Here is a 23,726-nt window from a genome sequence, read left to right on the forward strand (position 1 = left end):
AGATGTTTATTTATAAATATCAATATAAATCAATACAAATATAAATCAATACAAATATAAATCAATGCAGCATAAATATCAGGTTATTTCAATGTATTTCAAGGATTTACTATAGCCCATGCTAGCATTTACAAACAACAAGTTATTACAAGTTCAATCAATTCATGTAACTATTGAGTACATGACTACATAGCTACATAGTTATGGTTAATGTAGTCATGTGTATGACTAATTGTAAATTAAGTAACCCAGATGTTTATTTATAAATATCAATATAAATCAATACAAATATAAATCAATGCAGCATAAATATCAGGTTATTTCAATGTATTTCAAGGATTTACTATAGCCCATAGCATTTACTGGAAGAATCTGGTCTCAGTCCTAAATGGGTTAAAAGACTTAAGTTGACACTTTTTATTTTCTATTTCAATGTATTTTTTAGATTTACTATATCCCATAGCTGGCCCCTTTTAGACTTATAGCATAATGTACAGATAGTAGCCTACAATACATTTCAATGTATTTCAATGTATTTCAATGTATTTGTAATAGCCTACTCACAGTATTAAGGTGAAAAGTTGTTTACAAGTTGAAATGTATTTCAAAGCTTAGTGTCTGCCTTTGTTTTGAGTGGAGGAGGTGGAGGGTGGAGGTGGAGGGGCTCGTTAGCTAACGAGGGGCTCGTTAGCACGCCCAACTCATATAGGCCTACTGTTATCATGTCTCACCTGCACCTGAACGACAGTCGTTGAGGTAAAAAAAGGGTGGAGCTTAGATTTTCTTTAAAAGGGAAGGTCACAGAGCACAATGATACAGTACTACTGACTGAATATGCCAAGACAAGTCAGACTTCCACAACGCTTTGCCGGAGGAGACTTCATCCTCCAAAGAGCTCCAATGAGACGAACCAGCACTGCTGAACCAGCAGTAGTTGCTCCAAAGAGACGGCGCCTGCAGCCTGCAGTTGTAGAAGCAGCTTTGATTGAAGCCATTGAACCGCTACCAGCTGACACAGCTGTGGAAGCAGCAGAACCAGCAGTAGTTGCTACCGCTCCAGTTGAACCAGCAGTAGTTGCTCCAGTTGTGATTGAAGCTGTGATTGAACCAGCACTAGCTGACGCAGCTGTGGTCGAAGACATTGGACCTTTGCGGTACTCAACGATAGAAGGCGGCACACAGCGTGGTGGAAGCCTGTTAGTTGATAATTATGGCTACAGCTACGTCATCAGGAGGCTGTGCGGGGCAGAGACATCATGGCGTTGTAGTGTACGGGGAAAAAGTAAGACTTGTCTTGCTTCATTGAAGCAGGTTGGCGAGGTCTACACACCCGGAGCACATGACCACAATCATGATGGACAGCTTGGATTTGATACTAAGGTGAAGATCTACAAAAAGACCATCCAAGTCTCTCAGGACAATGTGCTCACGTCAGCTGAAGTCATAGCAGAGGCAGTAGTGAGAGAGCACATGCCTGAACAGCCTCCCTGCGTTGTCAGCCTGAGCAATCTGACCAGAGCTGCCAATAGACACAGGCAGAAACTGAGGCCTGCAGAGCCAGAGGAGTACAACTTTGTGTTGGAAGCTGATCATAAACCAGAGGGATTCCTGCAGCAGGATATCACCATGGAAGCTGTGGAAGGTGGTGCGACAGGTGCTCGACATCTGGTATTGGCCACAGAGAAACAACTGGAACTGCTCCGGTCTGTACAACAAGTCTTCATGGATGGCACCTTTAAAGTTGTTCGTAAACCGTTCAAACAGCGTTTCAGCTTGCATGGCTTTCTCGCAGACGAAGATGGCAACAATGTCAAGCAAGTGCCGCTGGTATTCGTACTGATGACCCGGAGGGGACAGCGTGACTACGTCAAGGTGTTCAAAGCCATAAGGAACTTGGCTCCCAACTTGTGCAACGTTGATATGGTCACTGACTTTGAGGCAGCAAGACAACGGACTGGTGCATGTACAAACGTGCAGTCAGGACCAACAATGATGTGGAAGGTTGGCATAACCGCCTGAATCGCAAAGCACAGCGCGCAAACCTTCCAAGTTATACACTGATGTCTTTGCTGCACAAAGAAGCTCTCTTGATCAATGTTTGGTTTATTATGGGTGTGCGAGATTTGTACTCATAATGAGAAATTATATATTGGGTCAGATTGATTGGAGATTAAGAAGCTCCTCTAGGGTGAGAGAGCCAGTCCCCACATTCCATTCCACATTCCATTGGGGGTTTTACAGCCCTTCTCCTGTTGTGAGACAGGCCATTATTGACTCCTCTTTCACAGGGAGAGTCAACTCAGCATAGAACATACAATAATTGAAGTAACCTATCTTTAATCCCTTTCAATTGTGTAAATGGGTTCTAAATAACCTATTATATATTGGGTTGGTAAAAAGGCTAAATGATAAATACCTGTAATAATCTAAGCAGTTGAAAGTAGTTAGACATTACAGGGACTGTAATAGGAGCTGCTGTAGCCAGAGGTGCAAGCTGGATGGTCTGTGGGATCTGATTGGCTGAAAGTGTTAATATGGAGGTGGGATCAGTCAGAAGGCTGCATTGACTATTCTGTATGGCACAAAGTGAATTTAGATTCACCCAATACCATCGAACGTGAACATGTCTAGGCAGAGACCAGCGGTAATGTATTTGCTATATATTATGTGCTATAAATAGATGTTTGTGCATTATTCATAATCGATGTAATATGATTGTAACCAGTGTTCTCTCTGTGTTCTTGTCATCCCGATCATTGATCAATTATCATCTGATTAACGATAAGGTAGAATTAAAACCACATGATTAACTAAGTCTGAGAAACAACCATGACAAGCTAAACTTACCATAATCTGGGAGATTAGAGTGCTCAAATGATAGTAAACCCTACCGACAGAGTTAGGATAGAACTACAGACCAATAGGACCTGTAATCCAGATTCCGGGGTTACTGTGTTCATCTTGAGTTGGGGGGAAGTGTGAACAGATCGTGTGAATGTATGATTGTAAGTGTTTAATTAATATGAATTAATAAAAACCCTATAAAATGCACGTTTGAGTTCATCGAATATAAGCTATCATTGGGAGCATTTAGTTCAACTGTGCGTGTTAGTCACTTTAACTCTGCCTAGTGCAAGGGCTGGTCGGAGCCTCGGCACAACAAGCCAAATAACCGAACAGTTTTAATTCGCTGTGCACTAAAGTGCACATCGGTGTGCTACTAAAGCACACAGTTTTAATTCGCTGCGAGCAGCGACTGGCTTAATTAGGCCACTAAAGGGCCTAATTAATACAGATTTAAGAGTTTTGTACCGTGCGCTGGGATCAGCGCACAGTTTTAATTCGCTGCGAGCAGCGACTGGCTTAATTAGGCCACTAAAGGGCCTAATTAATACAGATTTAAAAGTTTGTACCGTGCGCTGGGATCAGCGCACAGTTTTACATCGCGGCCGGGCGGTTTCACTCGTAATATAGCCTATAATCTAGGCATATTAACAGTTTCAAATCGCTGCGTGCAGCGACTAGCTTTGAACAGTTCAACATAATCATGTTCAAAGCGCTGTGCTACTCAGTGCACAGTTCACAGTAATTCGCCGCCGAGCGAACTGTTAAAACCATAGAGCCACTAAAGTGCCTAGTTTGGACAGAAAGCAAGAGCCGTACGCTGGGATCAGCGTGCAGTAATACACGCGCCCGGGCATATTTAAGATATAATATAGTCTGAACCGTAACCGTTTGACATATTACAGTTTAAATTGCTACCGCGTTGTAAAGGGCTTTAAATGGCAGTCACTAAAGGGAGCTGCAATTTAAAGTTGTTTAATTCAGAATATAGTTCAACTGAGACGGTTTTGAATTTATTCAGTTGCCGTGCTGTTAAATTAAACAGCGTGGATCGGTGTAAAGTCACTAAAGTGACCACAATTGTAACAAAGATAAATTACAGTGTGTTGGGAGCAGCACACAGAGTTGAATCGTGCCACACTAATAACCACAGGATTAAATCAGACAGACTTGGGGCCGAAAGACGGCACCCCGTTTGATTGTGGTTGTCTGGTGTGACGTGTATTCAACTGAAATTCAAGCCGTGCGTTGATAGCAGCGCATGCCGCAGTCGTAGTATCCACAGGATTAAATCAACTATAAATGCTGCCGTGACGGCATGCCGTTTGATTTGTGCTACTAACTACGCGGCACCGTTAAACTGTTTTCATGTGGTTATGGGGCCATGGGAAAAACAGCTGTTAAAACCGTAAGCCACAAGTGACTGCGGGTTTAACAATAGTTTGGGAGTCATTGTTCGATAAGGCAGAGTTCTAATCGACGGTCAGTTTAGGAAACTGATTATTAAAGACTATTTGTAACCAAACATAAAGTTTAATTGAGACCGGATAAGACACCGGTCGTTTAAACCAAGAGAGGTGCTTTTTATAGTAACCACAATAAAAGTGTTTTCTTTCTGGGTGCTTAGACCGCACCAAGAAGAACAGCATTTAGTGCATGTGAGGAGGGGGGAAATTCCTCTTTCTGTCATGCAATGTCCAGGGGGACTGGTAATTACTGTCATGCGGTATAACCTACCAAAGTAGTAATTAATAGCGGTGATAAATGTTTAGAACAAAATAGGGTTCTAAACTCAGCATTAAAGGCGATGTAATAATCTTACCAGTCAATAATGTTTAACGCTGAAAGCGCGCTTTGAAGTGCGCATAAAGGAAGGGCGTGTCTATAATAACTGTTGCGTGACGCATCTAGCAAAACCTGTAATCCAGGTTTAACGGAAGGCTAAGAGTTTGACCGCCCACGGCCAATATAAATCTATATACTTATATTATATATAATCTATATAATATAAAAAGGTTATAGTATAAAAAGGTTTATTTGGCAGGGAAGTATGGGCTTCTCTGAGTACAGAGTCCGCTAATTAAAGCTGGGCCAAAAAACTAACCATTTACTTGAGTGAATGAATGATTTGTGAAGTCGACTAAAACCACTAACCCGGTCCAATTAGTTCCTGTACTGTTTGTTAAGGGGAGGGACAGAGGGGGTGGAAAATGGCTTCCTTGAAGGAGCTGCAGGATGGCAGCTCTGTAACCAAAGCTATTTTCTATAATCTAGCATTTAGTTTGGAATTGTCAATTAAAGTGGGCGCAGTCTGCGACATACCTGAAGAGCTTATTAAGCTAAAATTTGCTATGAGAGATGTAGTGGACATGTCCACATGTTATAGCAGAGCTTTGGGAAAAATGGGCTGGTTAGTGCTTGCTGACAATGAGATACATGAGTTAGGAACTTGTGTGGAGAGATACTCCCAGTTTAGTTTCGAAGCAATCATGCAGGCTATCCGTCAGATGAAAGGCAGGATAGCCAGAGGTATCATAGACACCACAGGGTGCCACCAAATAGGCCTCTGTGAGTTTCCTGCAGAAAGCAGGAACCAAGAAGACCCGGAGGAGGGGGGCATCCAGCCCGCAGAAGCAGCACCAGACGTCACGAGATGTGACATCACGAACCCTTTCGCCAGCGCAGAGACGGGCGGAGCGGAGACGGTGCCAGCGGGGACCGGGACAGCCCCAGAGGGGCGAAGAGACAGGGCTACCAGTCATCCGGGCTGGGAGCAGATAGAGCCTGTCGCAACGGAGGCACAGCCTGGTGCTTCCTGCAGTATCCATGCAGGGGAGCCAGAGCCCTCTACCGTGGGCAACGAACCCACGACGGGACAAGCCCTCAGTCAGCACCGTAGCAGGCCAAGAGCAGCTACGGGCAGAGCTGAGGGAAACCAACGGGCGGCAGACGTCGCACCTGTGAACCACGCAGTTCCGCAGCCTTCGACAGAGGAGGAATGGCCGAACATCGAAGTGGGACCGACAGCAGCAGCAGAGCTGTCAACGGGAGCGGAACAGGTGAGCGGCCTTCCGGAGAACCAGGAGGCTGCCTACGCCTCACCGTTCATCAGCAGAGCCATGCCCACAAACGGCGTGGGCAAGGCCGACGAGTCATCAAACCTTCTCACCACAGAAACGCCGAGCGTGATTTGTGGCATTACTGGTGCCAGTCCACGCGTTCAAGAGGCGGTGGGGGAGGTGCATGACACACACGCCAAGCACCCTGGGGTGACTTTCGTGAGGGGTCACCCGAAGATTGCCCCCGTGAAGGGTGGCAAACCAGGAATGGCAAAGTCCAGTCTGGTACAGAAAACCGCAGTGTCGACACATTTGTTGTGTCGAGTTTGTAAAGCGGCTGAAAACAAGGCCACAATAACGCCTTTTCTGATTGATCCTGAAAAAGGAACGAGACCATGGAAGAACGCTTTCATGCCAGCGAGATCGGAACTGGGACAGGAGAGTAGCATGTGAAATGCTTCTCCACCCATTTTGTTCCTACAGCAGGGAACAATTGGGGTCAGTGACAACAAGATGTCACAAACAGCACACACACACACACACACACGCACGCGCACGCACACACACGCTCACACACGAGATGTGTGTCTACCAGTGCATATAAATGTGATGATGTATGTGGGTTCATTATATCTGTACTAGACAACAAGTTAGCAGATAAGTGGATTTAATTTGTGCCAATTAAGTCCTTATGGAAAATGGACAAAGGTAAAAAAGAATGCTGGTAAAATGATTAAGTTTCCTTCGATTGGGAGGGGGGAACATGGTCTCTCAAAGTGCAAGTGGGTTTTGTGCGTGAACGCGTGGGCGCGCGCGCACAAACTATCACACACACAGGCACAAAGACTGCATGTGTGAAAGACACATAATGTGGTTAAGATGTTGCAAGGATTTGCAATTTTCAATTGGGTTGCTTTTGGTAAAAGTCAAAGTAAACAACCAGGAGTAATAAACTGCATTGTTTAAACATGTGTTTACCAACTGGGCCCCATTCTGCAACCAAAAGAGTCGTTTCAGGTGGGGGGCACAGGGGGTCATGTTTTCTTAAAGATAAGGAACCAGTCTTGTGTGGAAAATAAACCGTCCTTCTTCCTCAAACCAAGGGGGTTGTTTAGATAAGTCTGAAGCTTTGTCCAGGCAAACAGCCATAAGGTTAAACGGACAGAGGTGACCAAAAGTTCATGTCAGTTAGGTAACCCCTAACTGACATGACATGAAAAAGCTTCTCTCCTACAAAGTGGAGATGCACTGCACCACATTAATAGAAGTATACATAAGTTTGATTAGCTGTAACTGATTTTAATACTTAAGGGTGCGTTGGGATAATTACACAAAATGTCCACGATATCGACGCATGTAAACCTTTTATTATTTTCATTGTTTATTTGATTTATGCAGTTAATGGGTTGTGTTTATTTTAATGTGTTTTTCAAAGTTGTATAATGTTATAACTTCAGTATGTGGATCCAGTATTATTTAACAGGTTCCGAAATTACTAAAAATGGCATACGCCCAAATATCAAAAAATAATATTTCCGAAAAATTAATATCAAAAATAATCTTTCAGTTTATGGAAAATGAATAACCATATCAATTTTCATAACTGAAACGTGAGGGGTGTTTGGTTTATTATGGGTGTGCGAGATTTGTACTCATAATGAGAAATTATATATTGGGTCAGATTGATTGGAGATTAAGAAGCTCCTCTAGGGTGAGAGAGCCAGTCCCCACATTCCATTCCACATTCCATTGGGGGTTTTACAGCCCTTCTCCTGTTGTGAGACAGGCCATTATTGACTCCTCTTTCACAGGGAGAGTCAACTCAGCATAGAACATACAATAATTGAAGTAACCTATCTTTAATCCCTTTCAATTGTGTAAATGGGTTCTAAATAACCTATTATATATTGGGTTGGTAAAAAGGCTAAATGATAAATACCTGTAATAATCTAAGCAGTTGAAAGTAGTTAGACATTACAGGGACTGTAATAGGAGCTGCTGTAGCCAGAGGTGCAAGCTGGATGGTCTGTGGGATCTGATTGGCTGAAAGTGTTAATATGGAGGTGGGATCAGTCAGAAGGCTGCATTGACTATTCTGTATGGCACAAAGTGAATTTAGATTCACCCAATACCATCGAACGTGAACATGTCTAGGCAGAGACCAGCGGTAATGTATTTGCTATATATTATGTGCTATAAATAGATGTTTGTGCATTATTCATAATCGATGTAATATGATTGTAACCAGTGTTCTCTCTGTGTTCTTGTCATCCCGATCATTGATCAATTATCATCTGATTAACGATAAGGTAGAATTAAAACCACATGATTAACTAAGTCTGAGAAACAACCATGACAAGCTAAACTTACCATAATCTGGGAGATTAGAGTGCTCAAATGATAGTAAACCCTACCGACAGAGTTAGGATAGAACTACAGACCAATAGGACCTGTAATCCAGATTCCGGGGTTACTGTGTTCATCTTGAGTTGGGGGGAAGTGTGAACAGATCGTGTGAATGTATGATTGTAAGTGTTTAATTAATATGAATTAATAAAAACCCTATAAAATGCACGTTTGAGTTCATCGAATATAAGCTATCATTGGGAGCATTTAGTTCAACTGTGCGTGTTAGTCACTTTAACTCTGCCTAGTGCAAGGGCTGGTCGGAGCCTCGGCACAACAAGCCAAATAACCGAACAATCAACTACCAACTGCATATGATCTCAGAGAACCAGTTACGCCGTTTCCAGCGAAAGAACACTAAGCAGACAGAGTCCAACCTTCCCCAGTTATGGAAGGACTTTGAAAGGGGCAACTTAACCGTTCCACAGTTGCTGAGGAGGGCAACTAAAGTGCATGTCCCAGTGCCCACTGTCACTGTCCCAGTGACCACTACGTGACACTGAAGACCATTTCCGTTACCTTTTTGCTGGACTTTGAAACTAACACTAGTTTTTGCTGCTAGTATTGAAGTAGCATTGTATATATATTTTTGTTCAACTTTTTTTGCTGCTAGTATTGAAGTAGCGTTGTGTATATATATTTTTGTTCAACTTTTTTTCTTCTAGTATTGAAGAAGCGTATTTTTTTTGTTCAACTATTTTTTAAAGTGGCATCTGTATATATTAAGGCTACTATTGTGAATCAGTGGACCATGACAGCTTAAACACAACTCTTCTTTACTTTCAAAACTCAGAGTCAATAATAAGGCAAAGCAACATCATCACACATCATGTTGTATGTCAAGACTGAAGTAGTCGATCCCAAATAATCCCCCCAATCATCACAAACAACACAGGAATATGCAAGAGCGCAGCACAATCAAACAGCTACATGTAAAAAATCTCTCTCTCTCTTTGTTGGGGCGACTTCTCCGGACTTTTGGGCGAATTCTCTGGACTTTCGGGGGCGAATTCTCCGCGCGTTGGGGCGACCGCTCTTCCCGTTGGGGCGACCGCTCTTCCCGTTGAGGCGACCGATCTTCGCCGCTTTGGGCGAGTTGGAAAAGGGGCGAGCCGTCTCGTATTCCTGCCAACTGCCTCTGTTCTTGTTTATATACTATGCTAGTGTAGACTATGGTGCTGAGTTACTACTTGGCTATCGGGCTAAGGCTCTTTATTCGAGTGGAAACGTACTGTGCCTCTGGATCAGGGGACCCGCGTTCGCCTACCCTCCATTATTGTGTTTTCCGAGCTCTATGTTCAAGAGAAGAGTTCACAGAGTTCAACAGAAATGTTTAAAAGTATTTTGTTGTGATTTTACATTGAAAGAAAAGGGGATGTAGTGATATGTGCTACAACAGCCACTAGATGGCAATGATGATGACTATATACTACTGCTATCTCTAGACCAGTGGTAGTTCCCAAACTTTTTCATGTCAAGGACCCCCAAATTGACACTAATTATCCCGCGGACCCCCATTTGAAAACATATGCCAGGGACTTTTTTTCAGAGATTTTTTATGGCTCTAGCAGCCAGTGATTCTCAACCTGTTTAACCACCAGTTTGACATGCATTAGTCTAAATGGTAAATGGTAAATGGTGCATTTATATAGCGCCTTTATCCAAGGCGCTTTACATAGATTGTGCATTACATTCACCCATTCACACACACATTCATACACCGATTGCAGCGGAAGCCATGCAAGGCACCAACTAGCACATCGGGAGCAATTTGGGGTTCAGTGTCTTGCCCAAGGACACTTCGACATGTAGACAGGAGGAGCCGGGATTCGAACCGCCGACCCATGGATCATTGGTCGACCTGCTCTACCTCCTGAGCTACAGACCCCCATTTAATGGCATTTCTATCTCTGGGTCCCCCAATTTATTTATTTATTTATCTGAGTGTACACAAATGGAACCAACAGGTCAATTTGGTTCCATTTGTACACTCTCTGAGGTACAGACCCATAAGGGTCCATTTGGTTACAAACTATCATTTAGATGGGGACCCCCTGGAACTCCCTCAAGGACCCCTGGGGGTCCCCGGACACCACTTTGATGGAAAACGGCATGCTATAGTATGCCGTTCGAGACCATGGTCTCGGAGTGATTTTCGTATTTTTTTCAAATCCTCAAAAATGATGGAAAACGGCATGCTATAGTATGCCGTTCAAGACCATGGGCTCGGAGTGATTTTCGTCTTTTTTTCAAATCCTCAAAAATGATGAAAAACGGCATGCTATAGTATGCCGTCCGATATGGGCTATAGCCCATGGTCAAAAATGATGAAAACATGTCCACCGTAAGATGAACCTAAATAGGTTTGAATGGGGTTTCTAGGTGTAAGTATGTAGGACTAGTAGCATGCCAAAGTTTGTGCTATTGCCATTGATAATGCATTGGGCGTTTAAGTTAAATAACTCAGAAACTACAAAACATTTCAAAGTAAAAAGTTTCAGCATGTGTCTCCACAGTAAGCTGAATTTTAAAAAGTGTGAATGGAGTTTATAGGTGAAAGTGCTTTTTTGTGTCCCAATATCTGCCATTGAGCCCCATTGTAGATTTCTCAAATTTGAAAGCACTATATTTCTAAAACTATGAAACATTTCAAAGATTCCTTTTCAGGCAAACATGTCCACCGTAAGATGAACCTAAGTAGGTTTGAATGGGGTTTCTAGGTGTAAGTATGTAGGACTAGTAGCGTGACGACGAGTATAATAAACTGGAAGAAAAGTAACGAGTGTGTGTTCTGGTCCTGTTGATTGAGCAGAGCAGGACATATAAACCTTGAAGGTTTATAGGTCCTTCTCAGCTCAATCAACAGGACCAGAACACACCTGGGCTGGCTGCCAGGATCACATCCACCAATGGGGAGGCTGTCTGTGTCCTGTCATGGTTTCTCCTCTGTATTATCTGATTAACATCCACGATAACACTTAAAAGCACTAAAGACACCTTTGATGCACAGCACCATTCAAATGCTCTGTACATGATCCCAAGGCCCCATTTGAAAAGTGACACCAAGAAGAACAACTTACAACCTAAAAATCACTGAGAGCTCAGTGGCACCCTTGTTAACACTCCCAACGCGGATCGCGTATCAATACGTTATCAATTAATCAAACGTCGGGTGCGGATCACGTATCAATACGTTTCAATCACTTTTTTATAGCATACTTTCATTCATCTTTTTACCCACCCGGACAATGAAGAACCATCGCCCTATCATTGCTGCTTAGTCCCGCTCACGTGATCAGAAAAAAAAAAAAAAAAAAAAAAACCCCCTCCCCTCCTGAAAACAGGAGGGCGGACCGCTTTACGTGTATAAACCAGTGTAGAATGGCTGCGCCCATGCCGATGTAGCCCGTGTGTGAAAAGAATCACATTTCACCTAACCTCGCCTCACCAGGCTTTCCTCCACCTATTGGCTTTTATACTCGATTCCCCCCTCCCCTCCTGTTTCTCCACAGTATCGAGGGGCCGCCATGACAACAGACAGTCTACCGTTGGTGGATCACGTATCGCCATGCAGAGCCGTCATAATCGGAGATCGCTCAGACGTGTGATTGTAACGCTTTTTTATTCATTATAATTGTAGTGATAAGACCGCAATGAACGCGTCGGGGACGTAATCGACCCGGGTGTAATGTATAACGAACTTTTCCGCGACCTAAACCGTGGTGTTGTCATCTGTGGAAGTCATTTTTTCCTTCTCGTCGACATCACAGCCGGGTGACGCTTTTTTTCCCCTCCATCGCCCCCAAGCTGCATGCCCATAGCCTGGCTTGGCCAGCCTCATAGCGGGGATTCACTGAAGATTCTTCCCCGGAGGAAACATCAGTGAACCCTCGCTATGAGTCTGGCCGTGCCAGGCTAGCATGCCCAGGCATGTTCCCCTACACTAGCTTGAAAAACAAAATCAGCTGATGACAACGCGTCTCGCCGTTATACTATAGTTCTGAACCGAACGGTGGAATGGGACTTTTTATAGCCGTACGGATCAAGACTTTTGCTGCCCAATGTGCCCATGACCCCCCCCCCCCCCAATGTTACTGCGATCAAAACAATGAAAGCAGTGAGATAGATTAGGCGAGGCGGCAATCATCATCAAAAAGAAAGCATAGTTATGAAGGTTTATAGTCAGACATTGACAGGCAGATATAACAATAAACACAATAAATATGCTATACATCCTATACATCGAATGAAAGCCCTGAATGTGTACTTTTACGAGGAAAAGAGTTAACATTGATCCCATGTACAGTTTGTCATAAATTGGATACTGGGTGGATGCACATTGCGCCCACCAGATATAACTGCAGAGAAGACATGGACCCGAACTCAATATTCACAAAATAAGGCCTATAGCGACATATAAATACTATATACCGTATGAAACAGAAGACTCTCTGCTTTCATAAGGAAAAAAATTGTACTGTAATAATAAAAAAATCACACCCCTGTGAAGTGAGCAGTGCAACTCTACTTCTCTACTTATTCACTACAGCTCGCTATATACGGACTGAGGCAGAAAGTCATGTAAACCTTTTATTTACAAAAATCACACCCCTGTGAAGTGAGCGGTGCAACTGTTCTCTACAGTTGCACCGCGCAACTATAAAGAACAGTTGCACCGCTCACTTCACAGGGGTGTGATTTTTATTATTACAGTAGAAGTTTACAGACCAAACTGTAAATAAAAGGTTTACATGACTTTCTGTCTCAGTCCGTATATAGCGAGCTGTAGTGAATAAGTACAGAACAGTTGCAACGCTCACTTCACAGGGGTGTGATTTTTATTATTACAGTAGAAGTTTACAGACCAAACTGTAAATAAAAGGTTTACATGACTTTCTGCCTCAGTCCGTATATAGCGAGCTGTAGTGAATAAGTAGAGAAGTAGAGTTGCACTGCTCACTTCACAGGGGTGTGATTTTTTTATTATTACAGTACAATTTTTTTCCTTATGAAAGCAGAGAGTCTTCTGTTTCATACGGTATATAGTATTTATATGTCGCTATAGGCCTTATTTTGTGAATATTGAGGAGTTCACGTCCATGTCTTCTCTGAAGTTATCTGGTGGGCACAAGCTGCATTCAATAACCAATTACTGTCTAACTGTAGATGGGATCAATGTTTACTGTTTTCCTCGTAAAAGTACACATTCAGGGCTTTCATTCGGTGTATAGGATGTATAGGATATTTATTGGGTTCAATTTTATATCTGCCTGTCAATGTCTCTGACTTTAAACCATCCATAACTCTGCTCGCTGTTCAAGATAACCACTTCCAGGCAAATGCAGGTGTTGCAAAAAGGTCAATATCTCCAGAATGGAACATGGTAAAATCAAAACGTATTTTTTTAATTGAAGTGGACAAGTTCAGCTTTCTTTTGATGTAGGCGTGTGATTCTCGCTATAAGAGAACATTTTACTGTGGGCCCCCGAACAAGGCCTTTGTGCAATGTTAAATGGCAGCAACATCCAAATAGGCCTGTTGAGATCTTCCAGCAATCAAAGTGTTAAGATGACATCCATATGAGCCAGAGGTTGTGAGTTCAAATCCAGCTGAGTTCCTCCTACTTTCACTCTGCAGCATGTTTTGGAGAATAACATCCAGAAGAGAACTGGAAAGAGATGGAAAGCTGTGGAGATTATCAGAGAGCATGGTGGCACTCTGTGATAAGCTGCTGTCTATTTACAATTTACAATTTAGGCATTTAGCAGACGCTCTTAATCCAGAGCGACTTACATTTAGCAAGAACAAAAGCATGGGAATACATCACATATATAAAAAGCATTTATCAAGAAACATGCGTAAGCTAAGAACGTAGCTAGAACATATCTATATAATGACACTGTACATATAAACTATACATATATACTATACTATGCTGTACATATATACTATGAAGTGCTATGACTACATACAATGCAATTATTGTGCTGTCTACATAACATGCTATAAGTCTGTATCAAATGCTATCTAAGTCTAAAAAGTGCTGTCTAAGGGGGTAGGGTAAGTGCTATGGGCCATGGTGGAGTCTGAAAAGGTGGGTTTTCAGACTACGGCGGAAGATTGGGAGTGATGCTGCAGTTCTGACTGCAACGGGGAGTGCATTCCACAGTTTTGGAGCCAGAAGGGAGAAGAGTTTGGGACGTGTGGAGCGTTGTCCCGGCGTTTTTAGTGAGGTGTACTTCCAGCTTCCCTGCATTGGCTGATCTGAGTGCGCGGGAGGGTTTGTAGGGTTCAATCATACTTGCAAGATATGGGGGAGCCATACCTCTGGTTGCTTTGAATGCCAGCATCAGGGTTTTGTATTCTGTGCGGGCAGCGACCGGGAGCCAGTGGAGGGAGCGGAGCAGGGGGGAGACATGTGAGAATTTTGGCTGGTTGAAGACCAAGCGAGCTGCGGCATTTTTGATCAGTTGGAGAGGCTTAAGTGCACATGCCGGTAGGCCAGTAAGGAGGGCGTTACAATAGTCGAGTTTTGACAAGACTGTTGTCTGGATTAGGAGCTGGGCTGATTCCTGGGTGAGGAACGGTCTAATTCGTCGTATGTTATAGAGTGTGAACCTGCAGGATCGAGTGACAGCTGTGATGTGAGTTTTGAACGAGAGCTGACTGTCCAGGACAACACCAAGGTTCCTGGCTGTTGGGACAGACGTTACCAGGGCGTTGTCTACGGAAATAGTTAGCTCCCGCATAGGGCAGGACTTAGCTGGGAAGAAGAGAAGCTCAGTCTTGTCTGGGTTCAGCTTGAGGTGGTTGGAGGACATCCACTGTGAGATGTCAGCCAGGCATGCACCTTCCACCTGAGAGGCAGAGGGGGGGAAGGATAGAAACAGTTGTGTGTCATCGGCGTAGCAGTGATATGATATATTGTGAGCAGAGATGATAGTGCCAAGGGATTTAGTGTACAGTGAGAAAAGGAGGGGACCAAGTACAGATCCCTGTGGGACCCCAGTTTGGAGGGTTCGGGGGGATGATAGCAGACCTTTCCAGGAAACCTGGTAGGTCCGGTCGGTGAGGTAGGAGGAGAACCACTTCAGTGCCGTCCCACCGATGCCTAGATCCGCTAGGGTGTCTAGGAGCAGCTGGTGGTTCACTGTGTCAAATGCTGCTGATAGGTCTAGGAGAATCAGGACTGCAGAGTGGGACGCAGCCTGGGCAGCATGTAGTGCTTCTGTGACTGCCAGCAGGGCAGTTTCTGTGGAGTGGGCCTTTTTGAATCCGGACTGGTTGGGATCCAGCAGGTTGTTCTGTGAGAGATGGAGAGAGAGCTGGTTGGAGACAACACGTTCAATGCTTTTAGAAAGAAATGAAAGGAGTGATACCGGTCTGTAGTTCTTGACATCTGAGGGGTCAAGGGTTGGTTTCTTGAGGAGTGGCGTTACTCTGGCTGACTTGAGGGCAGATGGGACGCAGCCTGAGGTTACTGAGGTGTTGATGATGGAGGTGATGAAGGGGAGCAGATCAGGTGCGATGGTCTGGAAGATTGGAGACGGGACAGGGTCTAGAGGACAGGTGGTAGGTCTAGTGGATGTCACTAGTTGTAGAACCTCGTCGGGTGAAAGAGGTGAGAAGGAGGACATGCATGGTATGTTGAGGTTAGTGTTGGTTGAGTCAGATGCCACTTTATGGGGGAGGGGGGGAAAGGAGCTGCTGATATCATCAACCTTCTTCTCGAAGTAGTTGACAAAAACATCAGCAGTGAGGGATGAAGGTTGAGTGGGGGGAGGGGGCTTAAGGAGGGAGGAGAAAGTGGAGAAGAGCTTCCTTGGGTTAGAAGTACAGGATTGGATTTTGGTGTGGTAGAAAGAGGTTTTAGCAGTGGTTAGTGAGAGGGCGAAGGCAGAGAGGAGTGAGTGAAAGTGAGAAAGGTCATCTGGTAGCTTTGACTTGTGCCACTTTCTTTCGGCTGCCCTTAGAGGTGTTCGTTCAGATCTGAGAGTTTCAGATAACCAGGGAGCCGGTGGACATGAGCGGGCTGGCCTGGATGAGGGCGGGCAGTGTTGGTCAAATGCAGATGAGATAGAGGAGAGGAAGGATGAGGTTGCAGTGTCAGGTGAGAGAGAGAGGAAGGACTCCAGGGAGGGTAGAGAGGAGAGAATAGAGGATGAGAGGGAGGACGGGTTTAGGGACTTGAGATTGCGTCGGGTGGTGACGTTCGGAGGGTTAGTAGGTTTAGGCGGGAGGGTGGAGAGAGAGAGGGAGAAGGTTATGAAATGGTGGTCAGACCTAATTAAGGGCGTAACAGAGAGTGTGGAGGGAGAGCAGGCTCTGGAGAACACAAGGTCCAAAACATTACCAGCCTTGTGAGTGGGAGGGGAGGGAGATAGGGAGAGGTCAAATGAGGCCAGAAGGGATGTAACGGGAAGATACTTCTCTGGGGTCGGTAGGTTGAAGTCGCCCAGTAGAATCAGGGGGGTGCCATCTTCCGGAAACGGGCTGATCAGAGAGTCTAGTTCTTCCAGGAAGTTCCCGAGAGTTCCTGGAGGGCGATATAGCACAATGAGGGTGAGGGGGACTGGTTGTGATATTGAGATAGCATGAAATTCACATGTGGACAGAGAAAGGTGAGAGATTTAAGACACGGAAATTCCATTTGGGGGATGTTAGTAGCCCTGTACCACCCCCTGTACCTGTTTGGCGAGGGGTGTGGGTGAACTTGTGTGAAACAGAGAGGGCGGCGGGAGTTGCAGTGTTATCTTGGGTGATCCAGGTTTCAGTCAGAGCAAGGAAATGCAGAGACTTGAGGGAGGCGTGGCCTGAAATGAATTCAGGCATATTCTTTTTGGTATTTGAGCCAAAGGTTGTGGGTTCAAGTTCAGCCCATGGCCTCAGACGGCATACTATAGCATGCCATTTTTCATCATTTTTGAGGATTTGAAAAAAAGTCGAAAATCACTCCGAGACCATGGGCTATAGCCCATGGTCTCTGAGTCATTTTCGTCTTTTTTTCAAATCCTCGTTTTTCATCATTTATAGCCCATGGTCTCGGACGGTATATTATAGCATGCCGTTTTTCATCATTTTTGAGGATTTGAAAAAAAGACGAAAATCACTTTCTAGGTGAAAATGAGTTGTTGACGTGCCATAGAGCTGCCATTGAGCCCCATTATAAATTTCTCAAATTTGAAAGCACTATATTTCTAAAACTATGAAACATTTCATCAAAGATTCCTTTTCAGGCAAACATGTCCACCGTAAGATGAACCTAAATAGGTTTGAATGGGGTTTCTAGGCACGCGCAACAGAATGCAGCCTTGTAACTAACTTGTAAGTTTTATTTTTGTAGAAGAGGCAAACTAATATTGTTTATGCCGTTTGCTTTGATTGAATAACACGTATGTTGTACTATGATTTGATGTGGGTGTGTTCTAAATAAAGTGTTGATTATCGTGGATAATCTTATTATAGTACTATTACACTAAAATGGATAAAGATGAAGGGAAAATATATCTTTTTATAGTACAATAATGTTTCAAGTTTACACAAATTACACAATAATCAACACAAACACACCCAAATCAAATCATATTATGGCGTGCATGTTCAATCAATTATTCCATCAAAGCAAACGACATAAACAATATTAGTTTGCCTCTTCTACAAAAATAAAACTTACAAGTTAGCGTTCTCTTGTATCATACCATATACTCGTATCATTTCCCACCACGGAGTAACCTCGCATCAGACTATCCAGCATATCCACCTCGGAGGACAGTCAAGACAGGCATTGTCGGTAGGCCTAGGCAGGGCGTTACCATGTCTATGCTCGGACACAAACGGAATTCACGCATGTAGGACTAGTAGCATGCCAAAGTGTGTGCTATTGCCATTGAGAATGCATTGGGCGTTTAAGTTAAATAACTCAGAAACTACAAAACATTTCAAAGTAAAAAGTTCCAGCATGTGTGCCCACAGTAAGCTGAATTATAAAAAGTGTGAATGGAGTTTCTAGGTGAAAGTGATTTTTTGACATGCCATAGAGCTGCCATTGAGCACCATTATAAATTCGTAAAAATACTTGTGCAAAAAAGTGCATGTGAAAATACTTGGAACCCAGAAAGTGCATGTGAAAATACTTGGAACCCAGAAAGTGCACGTGAAAATACTTGGAACCCAGAAAGTGCACGTGAAATACTTGGAACCCAGAAAGTGCACGTGAGAATACTTGGAACTCAGACAGTGCTCATGAAAATACTTGGAACTTAGAAAGTGCACATGAAAATACTTGGAACCCAGAAAGTGCACGTGAAAATACTTGGAACCCAGAAAGTGCATGTGAAAATACTTGGAACCCAGAAAGTGCACGTGAAAATACTTGGAACCCAGAAAGTGCGCGTGAAAATACTTGGAACCCAGAAAGTGCACGTGAAAATACTTGGAACCCAGAAAGTGCACGTGAAAATACTTGGAACTGTTGGAGGTATTAATAATAATTACAAGTTAACACAGCCTTTAGTTCTTCTGACCCCATTTAATTTGGATCAAAAACTTTGAACATGTATGAATACATCTTGGAGAAAGTTGAAACTAAGATTGATGGTTTTGATTTAAGTATCTTTGCATGAAATCTCGGTGGATATTTGGTGCAAGATGCTCAAAATAGATGGCCTGAAAGGGTTAATATGCAACCACCTGAAAACAAATATTGTGCAGTTTCACTAATACAGATTTAGACCAGCCTGACCAGTTTGATCAGCCTGTTAAACCAACTAACCAGCAACCATCACAAGATAAGCTCTTTTTTGCTGGTGATCTTTTTTTTTTTTTTTTTTTTTTGGCAGGCCAGGGTGCCCTTTTATGGCCGTTTGATGGGCTAAGAACAAAATTGAGGATGAGAAAATACAGGCTACCATGTCCTCTGCTTGGTACTGGATGCTAACCAGTGTGCAGAATGCTAACGTGATACTTAATATATAGGGAATTTACATAGTAGTGGAAAAGCAACATCCTTTTACAAGGCAGAGCTGAATTCCAAAGTTAGTAAACATCTTAACCTTACACAAGCTTGATAGGCTAAATTTACGGTGGCGACAAACCTGTAGCCTGTACAGCCTTCTGGGATGAACACAGTGAAATAAATAATCACTTTATCATAATGTATTTATTTAAGCACATGTGTGTTCTTATAAACATTACTAATCGAAACAGGGTCAAGTTAGGTGTTCTCTAACTTCCTATATCAGTCTGAATATAGAGCTAACATGACCACACCGCTAGGCTACATGAAACTCCCTGTCTCACTGACAGGAATTGTCCTCTCGTGGCGAAAGCTGGAGGGACTTTCCTTATAAATTCACTGCATTACTGCCCCTCAAGGAACTAATTTAGTTTTAGGGGCTAAAATGATGATGATTTTACAAAACATGCAATCAGGTAATCAGCTATGTTGGCAAATGTATCATTTGTAATGTAATCATGTCATTTGTAATCATATAAACATGTGTGCCAACTATGTTGGCTAATATTGATATCTGTAATAACGTCATATCTATTGTATAATGTATACTGTGTTCAGATAGGTAGAGGCCTTGTATGAGCCCTTTGGGCATCTGGACTCCTACTCTTTTCCCTTTTAACTTGTATGCACACATTTTGTAGTTTTTTAAAATTGTGCTAAATAAATCAAAAAAATAATAAATGAAATCTATTCTATTTCGTTTTAGTTTGTTTTGCAGTGTATACATTTATAGTTATATTGTCTAGTTGCTATTATTATAACCTGTCCCACAGCACAGTAGGCTACATAGACTACATAGAACTACATAGAACACACAATAACACAACAACTGGAAAGGGGTACTCTGTGAAGAACATCCACCAGGCCGGGTGGACATTCTACAGTGTGACGTCAGTCATCTATGACGTGTCTGTGACATATGACACCATATGTGGGGGCTAGGATTCGGCACAATCCGGGGTAGACGGACTGGTGCGTCATTGGTGTAAAGTGTGTACACATTCTGTGCAGTGCTCTGGTTGGTATTAGTGAGTGCAAGTGTAGTAGAGTGGCTCGGCGCTCTTGGTTCTGCCTGAAGACCAAAAGCCATTAGGCATCTTACACAGTACATGTAGGTGGAAATTAGGTAAAGAGCTTTTTTAGTCTAACGTAGCTGTAAAACCGGCTCAGGGCGTAGTTCAGGTATCCAAACTCAATCTTTGAGATCCTGGCCTGAATAACGGACCACAGACCCCAGAAAAAGTGTGATGCTAATGCATACCGGTTAGCTTCAATTAACATTTCCTCCTGGATGCGCGTCTGGTCCTCCTGTGTAGTATTATCAGGGTATCCGCCCTGCTCTGCCAAATAACTACGAATGAAATTAAGCTGCTGCTCTCTAGTTGGGTAGTTGTCTGGTGTGGCCTTGAAGAAAGGCCACTGGTTGTATGTGTAATCATACATCCACTCACAGAAGTGGTTCCCAAAGTCAAAGCCCCTGTAGTTGTAGCTGCTGTATTCAAAGTCTATGAGCCTGAGTCTCTCTGTCGAGGCTGGGTCCTGCCCATCCAAACACAGAATATTACCTGAATTCATATCATTGTGGCAAAATACCACTGGGGATGGGGTAGCTGCCAGCAACTCGCGGAGTCTCTCCAGCTCTGCAGGCAGGTCAAACTTAAGCAACTTCTTGAACTTCTTCACTTGCGCTTCTCGCTCAAACTTCAGCTTCATCACTTTGTCCATGTATGTATCAAGGGTCTCAAAAAGCCACTTCGGCTCTTTGTTGAAGGGCATCACCATTGTATGGAAACGAGCCATCTGGGTAGCGATCTCGGCAGAGATGGAAGGGTCTGAGAATTGCTCTGTGCGCATTAGGCTATTCGGTATGTGCTGTTCCAGGCGTCCCTGAGGAAAAGTGCCATAAAGCTTTGGCCCTAGAGTACGCTCTGCCAGAATAGCAAACATCACATTCTCCATCAAGGAGTCAAAGGTCACCAGCGAGGAGTCCTCTCCTCCTGCCGCCTCATCTGCAAGGGACCGGCTGTCCACCCTGTTATGTCGAATAGCTCCATATATTCGGAGCAGGACCCTGCGAGGTTCGTCCCCCACACACTGAACATGGTCAGACAAAGTGCACATGTATAGCAGATTACTCAGTCCACCGCTGACAACGGTGATCTGGAAATGTGCTTCTGGAATGGTCTTCCATGAACCAGACAGGAACTCCTGGCACCACACAAACGCCTTGGCCTTCGTCTCCCTGTCAACCTCTTCACTCCGCCCACCCGGGTAGGACTCTGCATCCAAGTCATCCTCACCACCTTCATGGTCGACCAGATTCAAAGTGCTATCGCCGGCGGCTATATGGGCTTTCTTCTCCATGGCACTCTCATTCTCTGAATCTCTATTGATCTTTAGCTTGCTCTCTAGCTGGTCCTTCAGATCAACAACATTGTCCTCCAGTAGTTCACATGGCTCTTTCCAGGCTTTCCCTTTCTCCTCTGTCTGAAGGCAGCAGAGTCTCTCTTGAAGACCAGAGATATCTTTTCCCTTCTTCTCCAATGTCTTCTGGAGTTGTAGGATGGTCTCATCTCTTGCTTGCAACTGGTTTGCCGCAGTTCTCAGCTCCTCTTCTGTGGCTTTAAGTTTTTGCTCTGCAGAGAGGAACCGTTCAGCCAAAGCCTCTTTTTCTCTGAGCAGTTCATTTCTCTCCTCATTCCAGCTGTGCTCATTGGAAGCCATGTTATTCCTGAGATGCAATCAAATTTGAACGTTTATACTATCTGTTGTTTTTTTCCGGGTTAAATACAAACTGAAAATATAGTTTTCAAAATAACTCTGATCACCTTGAATCAGCACCTTATATAGAATGACTCAGGTCTGATGTCACACAACATAAACTGATGTCATGTATGCCTAAAAATACAACACCCATTTGCGCATATGTCCTTGTCCTAGAAATCACACTTGTGTGAAGTGAGCAGCGCTCTTCATCCTCATACATCACATTCCTTGCTCAGCCAATCAGCTGAGCACATTCCGTGCTCATACAGACACACATACACACAACAGCTGTGCATAGTAAAAACAATTACACTTTTGGTATGACTTTCCTGTTGCTGACTTCATATCGATGATGACATCTTGCCCAAATATGGAGGGACGGATGAATTCACAAAATGTGAAGAATATTCACTCACAAAACCAAGATGGGGTGTAATGGCATGCTTTCCCTGTGGATTTCTGACATCATGATCAAACATGTTGATGATATCATAATGATGACATCAGTCTTGCCCAAATATGGAGAGACTTTTACAATAACCTGACACTGTTTGTAGTATAATTATAATGAAACAGGCATAAAACAGGTGTGGGGTCTCGCTAGGAAGCCCCGAGCAGGTGAGTGCAATGATATGGAAACCAACCACAAACAGGCCAGAGTGCGGTGCGAACGAGTACAGGTAAGTATGAGAGTGAGAGTGCCATGGAGTCTCAGATAGATAGATAGATAGATAGATAGATAGATAGATAGATAGATACTTTATTAATCACCGAGGGGAAATTGAGGTGAAGCCCTTTGTAGCAGTGTGAGAGGATTCTAGGCAAATAGGAGCGGAGCTTCACACCTGAAGACAAAGACGTCAGTGTTCAGTAATCAGTACTCACCTGAACCCCTGTAAGAGATAATATTAATGTAAAGCTGAACCTGGGAAAATAACATCTATATACTCACCTTGTTCCCTGCGAATCCCTAAGCTACAGTAGGCTACCTACCTGAAACTAGTAAAAGAAAGCCCATACTTAGCCGGAAGGATCCCGACCTGGAAGGGATCCCAAACCTGGAAGGGAAACATCATGAATTATTATTATTAACCACGTTTGTCTCTGATTCCCTGAGTTCATATTGACATTCCATGGCCTAATTCTCTTGACGAACACTTTTCAGATCCGAGGCCCAGAGGAAAGAAGACATTATTATTATTATTTGAATACAATTGAACATTGATTGCATTTTCAGTTTTTCAGTTTGCAGTTTGTGGCTAAAGAATTGGGGAAATAAACCCCTGCTGCGGCATGTTAAACCCTGTTTATTCCGATTCTGTGTGGTGACTCTGGTATCAGACTTCACACATAAATGAGTTTCAAAAAGTCTCACTATTCCTGAAGTAGAACATTGAACATTAAAAGGCCGGGCCACATACGTGGTGATCCGGGAACCCTAGGCTGCAATGCCAGCCTGACAGTGAGTCACATACGTGGTGATCCGGGAACCCTAGGCTGCAATGCCAGCCTGACAGCGAGTCACAGGTTAAAATCTCGATCCTGACGACCTTGGCCGCGTGTCACTCCTATCTTTCTCCCCATTTCCTGTCAGTCGTCTGTCCTATCAATAAAAGCATAAAAGCCCAAAAATAAAT

General features: G+C 43.6%; 1 protein-coding gene across 1 annotated transcript; it reads right to left on the reverse strand.

Moving 5' to 3' along the window:
• Positions 1-20,445: 20,445 nt before the first annotated feature.
• On the reverse strand, positions 20,446-22,047 carry LOC306940644 (choline/ethanolamine kinase-like; the record flags this gene model as incomplete). The annotated part of the gene is made up of 1 exon (XM_079525750.1): positions 20,446-22,047. The coding sequence occupies one exon, from the start codon at positions 22,045-22,047 to the stop codon at positions 20,446-20,448; it is 1,602 nt and encodes a 533-aa protein (XP_079381876.1).
• Positions 22,048-23,726: the final 1,679 nt, after the last annotated feature.

The sequence above is a fragment of the Electrona antarctica genome, assembly GCF_951216825.1.
Source record: "Electrona antarctica genome assembly, chromosome: 17".
In the NCBI taxonomy this organism is placed as follows: domain Eukaryota; kingdom Metazoa; phylum Chordata; class Actinopteri; order Myctophiformes; family Myctophidae; genus Electrona; species Electrona antarctica.